Source organism: Epinephelus lanceolatus, chromosome 11, assembly GCF_041903045.1.
Source record: "Epinephelus lanceolatus isolate andai-2023 chromosome 11, ASM4190304v1, whole genome shotgun sequence".
NCBI lineage: Eukaryota > Metazoa > Chordata > Actinopteri > Perciformes > Serranidae > Epinephelus > Epinephelus lanceolatus.
The window spans coordinates 4358167-4362969 of record NC_135744.1 but is presented as its reverse complement, the minus strand read 5'-3'; the positions used below and the strand labels follow the sequence as shown (position 1 = coordinate 4362969).

The 4803-nt window shown below is 40.1% G+C and overlaps 1 protein-coding gene across 2 annotated transcripts; it reads left to right on the top strand.

Annotated features, from left to right (window-relative positions):
* Positions 1–867: 867 nt before the first annotated feature.
* LOC117262942 (uncharacterized) lies at positions 868–4416 on the top strand. 2 transcript variants are annotated; one of them, XM_033636104.2, is made up of 5 exons: positions 868–1147; positions 1920–2117; positions 2341–2760; positions 3043–3096; positions 3188–4416. In XM_033636104.2, exons 2-5 carry the CDS (start codon positions 1991–1993, stop codon positions 3628–3630), a joined length of 1044 nt encoding a protein of 347 aa, XP_033491995.1. In that variant the 5' UTR covers positions 868–1147; positions 1920–1990; the 3' UTR covers positions 3631–4416. The 2 variants fall into 2 exon arrangements, with proteins under 2 accessions (XP_033491995.1, XP_033491993.1); XM_033636102.2 differs by having other exon boundaries at positions 869–1147; positions 1916–2117.
* The last annotated feature ends 387 nt before the right edge of the window (positions 4417–4803 follow it).

Below are 4803 nucleotides of genomic sequence, written 5' to 3'. Positions count from 1 at the left end.
TTAATGCGCTGCAACGCACGCATCTGGTGTGTGCTAGGGGCAGCACTTGACGTGCATAACACGATGCACTGTGCTGCAGCGGTGCTGGTGTAATTTCAGCTTAAAACTTAATTTATGTTGGAGGGAGAGTCATACATTTTCCCCAAGTCACTAAGGGAGGCTCAAGGAAAAATATTGGTAGCGTCAAGGAAAGTAAAAAAAAAAAAAAAAAAAAAAGTCACATTTCAGCCACCCTGCACTTATAAGTAGAGAACAGTCCCTAAGAGACACATCATTTTATTTAATGATTTATTCTGTTCTTTAACAATACAACATAACCATTGCAGTATATCCTCATGTGTATTTGTTTTTACCGTCCTGCCATTTCATCCGACTGTTTTTCTTGTGCTGTCTAAATGGTGTTGTCTGTCTGATGTCTGCCTGACTTCGTGTGAATGCAGCATGACTTCTTAGGTTCTCTGGCTTCTGGAGAGAGAGTTGCATATGTCATGAATAAACTCTCCTAGGCCGTGGAAATAACATTTTGCAGTTCTTTCTCTTTAATGTCTGACTATGTGGACCTATATGCACTGCCACAAAATCAAAGAGTATTTTTTATTGCAGTAAAATGATAACGAGCCACACCTCCTTCGTCCGTCAATAAATAAGAGCCCCATAAATAAAAGCTTCGCCAAAGAGGGAGACATTGATCAGAGACTACAGATTACATTGGTGTTTCTGAGCTAGCCTACACTTATTTCCCGTGTGTGTGTGTGTGTGTGTGTGTGTGTGTGTGTGTGTGTGTGTGTAAGATCAAGCCAGCCTGCGTTACCAGAAAACGCGTGCACCTTCAAAATAAAAGCGTATTGTTATAAGGGGAAAAATATAAGAAGTAACATGAAGCAACGAAATTAGCGATTGTACTAGGCTAATTGTGGTTGATGCTGTAAGTTGCGCGTGAAATTAATACTTAAATGTCCTGTAGTATTTAAATACTAATATTATTATGTTCTTCTTTAGCCAGCTGTTTTAATTAGCTAGCTAACCAGACCGGACATCTTTTGTATAACGTTAGCTTCATACTGGCTAGCTTGACAGTAGCTATCTTGTCTATAAGGAAGTTTATCATTACGTTTCTAGACTAAATCCCAACTTCTGTGACTTGCGGGTATGTTCACCATCTCATTTACTATTTTGTCATGAAGGTATTCCTCGTGAAATGAGGTTTCGAGAACCAAGTGCTTCAGTAGCCATTTCTGTCTAACGTAGCGTTAGCTAAAGCTGTCCTGCTGCATAGAGAGCTAACCTAGTGTGTGCTGTTGTGTAACATTAGACTAACGCTTGTGGAGTAAGTGTATGTTGTACTATATGGGGAAATTAGATTGCTGTTACCCGTTTAAAACAACCAGGTCAATCTAGGTAAAGGTACATTTTACTGTAACTGCTAGTGGGCTCTAGATATAACGTTAGCTAACTAGCTAACTAGGCTGTCGCGTGTGTAAAGGGACTATAGCATCGTCCATTGTCCATTCACTCTGTGACGGCTATCACTGACATTGTTATTGTCATGTTAAATCACCACTTCCCTGCTTCGTGATATGAGAACAGTTAGACCTTTGCATGTAACTACGTAACAGTTAAAATGTTGATAATATCTATTAATCATCTGTTAAACTATCGTAGCTATGATAATTAACTCCACCGGTACACATGACAATTGCTCAGCTGCTAAGCCTGAATGACTATAACATTATCACTGTATCAATACTAGTTACCTTAGCTTTCATCAGATTAACGTTTTGTGTAAAGCCTTTAACTTTAGACTCACATATTAATTGCAAAGTACAGTTTCTGAATCAATACACTGACGCATGAGCAGATAGATCATTAACCCTCCCATGCTGTTATAATGTTTTTGTCAACACAACACCCCCAGACAGACAGCTGGAGACGTCGAAGAACAGCCGAGACTCCAAAGCAGCTGGATACCTATTGACACTGTCTTGGGAAGATGTCCTCACCAATATACTACAACCAAGACAGTGTTACTCGCTTCAAGAAAAGAAAAGCTCGTTTCTCTTTCAGTGAAGTTCACATACTGTTGGACGAAGTGAGGAAGCATCGTATGGTTGTTGTGGGTATGTCTTCAAGCGCTTATCCCATTCAGAATGACAAAGATTGTACTTTGAGGTTTTTGTGTCTGGGTACTGAAAAGTAAATGATTGCACAGCGGAACTAAAATGTTTTTTGCATACTAGAAATTACAATGAAGCTATGAATAATACAGTCTTGCATGTGACCTGATACCACAATGTAGTTTAAAGGCAAGTGCGTAAGGTCATTTTGTTTTCTCGCCCAAAGGCAAATTCAATCGTGGTGTGCCAACAGACATGAAGAAGCGCACATGGGCAGAGATTACTGCACGGGTCAATGAGATTGGGGAGTGCCAACGTGAGGTTATTGAAGTCATCAAGAAATGGTCCGATCTAAAGTGTGACACCAAGCGGAAAGTTGCTGCCATGCGTTCAGGGACAGTGCCTAACAGGGGCCTCAACTCTCGTCTCTCCAGAGACCTTAATCAGACTGAGAAAATAGTGCTCCAGATTCTGGAGATGGACGAAGAAGACCAGAGCACAGGTGACTTTGGCCCACTGGGAGATGACGACGATGTGCCAGAGGAGGAAGAGGAAATGGAAGAGGAGGATATTATTGGAATGCAGAGTTCTCCAAATGGTGGGTTGGACATGGTGTCTATGCCCCCACCAACCTCCTACAGCATGAGTGAGTGCAAAAAAACAAACATTTTGTCAGTATTTACTCACCATTTCAGTTAAAACATCAGCAAGGTTTATATGTCTACATAACACATCAAGTTGTTTTGAGCAAAGTCATGTCACCTTCCTCTCAGTGTTGTGACAACTCACATTTCGCTCTCAGGATGTAAATGTATGGCACAGGTGTGACTATTTGTTTTTTAATGAACTGTTCATAGTAATGGGTTCATAAAGAAGTTCTTGGGAAATGCACACAAACTGTTTTATTTAAATGCTATGAATGTTGCAGGGGACTCTTCACAACCCGCCTTTGATGTGCAGTATGAAGTACCTTCGACAGAAGGTGAGATGTCAAATTTGGAAACATTAAAAAGACTTTTTGCAACATGTTGTAGTAACAAAAAACACTGATGAGCCCTTTTCTTTGATTCAAGATGCTGAAGCTGTGTATGGAGACTCAGACGATGACCAAAGGGATGACGTGCTTCCTTCCACTCAGGCAGCAAAATCAATAGAGGATCACCAAGGAAACAATGGCATCCAGAAACAAGGACAGCCTCAGACATCCTCTGGACCGTCAACGTCAACAGCCACCCTTCCAACAGCAGGTCAGCCCTCGCAGAACATGAGAGACAGCATGCTACGTAACGCATCGCTGAGCCTTCAAGAACAGCACGCCACCAACATCCTGTTGGAGACAGTTTCACGCTCCCTAGAGCTTCTGTCTGAGTCAGTACAGCAGCTGGCAGAGACTCAGCAAGAGTTTGTGCGAGAGTCGCTGCAGCTCCAGAGGGAAACGGTGCAGGTACTCAGAGACTTCACAGGTGGAGCCATTGCGCTTATGCATGACAAACTGAATGGACGGCCAGCGTTATAGCAGCAAAGTGTCAGACAGAGATGTTAAGTTGTATCACTGACTGCATACATGGCCTTCAGGTGCAGGAACCTTTTAGTTCCTTTGGACTCCACCGCTGGTTACTTTACTTTTTGATAGTACTCAACAGATTTTCTGTTGTCATATTTTAAAACTGTATTCGTAGAAACATTGTATTGATGGAATTTCTGTCTGTGAGGTTACATGGAAATGATTTGAGAAAATAACTGATGTCAGCCATAAAGAAAGAAAATGTGGAGGGTTTTTTTTGTTTTTGCTACTGAAAGTGAGACTCCTACCACTTACATTGTAAAGCATTTTTTCACCACATTTGAAGCCTTTACATTCTTTTATTGTTGTCATGCAAAGAATGAGTCTTTGATTTTGAAAAGTCTGTCTAATCCATTTGTGTGTCCATGTATAAGTTGTAGTTTCATCAGTGTCTGGAGATTATCACATGTACTGTAATGGTGAGTGGATTTCCACACCTGACCATTATATGGTCTGTATGTCTGAGAGCTCAACAAGGTGTGTTAGATATTTTGAAAATACCTGTAACTGCATAAGTTGTGATTGTCTGATTTTGTTTTTTACATTGCAAACATGAACACTTGAATATGAAAGTTTCAGTCATTTCTTTAAATATGAAATAAACCCCCTCCATGCATTTAAACACAACACAAGTCAATTATAGCCTTTATCTTGATGTATTGGCAATAAGTTGATTTGACTTCACTTAAAATAGTACATTTCAAATCATCTTACATTTGAATAAATTATTTTCTTCATTGTCTGTTTATCCAATTGAATTGAATTAGAAGCCTTAAAAGAGCAGTGATGTTTAGAAATGTAACTTGTTATCCTTGTTTGTTATGGAGGTTTATGCTCAGATTTTACTCTGGAACATAAATGTGGTGAGCTGTTTTGCATTGTGTATTACAGTCTTTGATACTGACAGAAACAGTTGTAATGCTAATACCTAAAAGGATATACCACATATACTCAAAAGGATAAAGCTGGATATATACAATATGTTTTTCATTGTCAGCAAATCTCATTCATTCATTCATTTGCCGTAACCACTTACCCTGTGAAGGGTCACAGGGGTTATCCCAGCTGACATTTAGTGATTGTGGGGTACATGCTGGACAGGTCGGCAGACTATCACAGGGCTGA

Excerpts from the sequence above, each read along its gene's own strand:
- LOC117262942 (XM_033636104.2), top strand. The coding sequence starts at position 1,991 with ATGTCCTCACCAATATACTACAACCAAGACAGTGTTACTCGCTTCAAG. Across the intron at positions 2,118-2,340 it reads GCATCGTATGGTTGTTGTGG|GCAAATTCAATCGTGGTGTG; the intron begins GTATGTCTTCAA and ends TCTCGCCCAAAG. Across the intron at positions 3,097-3,187 it reads TGAAGTACCTTCGACAGAAG|ATGCTGAAGCTGTGTATGGA; the intron begins GTGAGATGTCAA and ends CTTTGATTCAAG.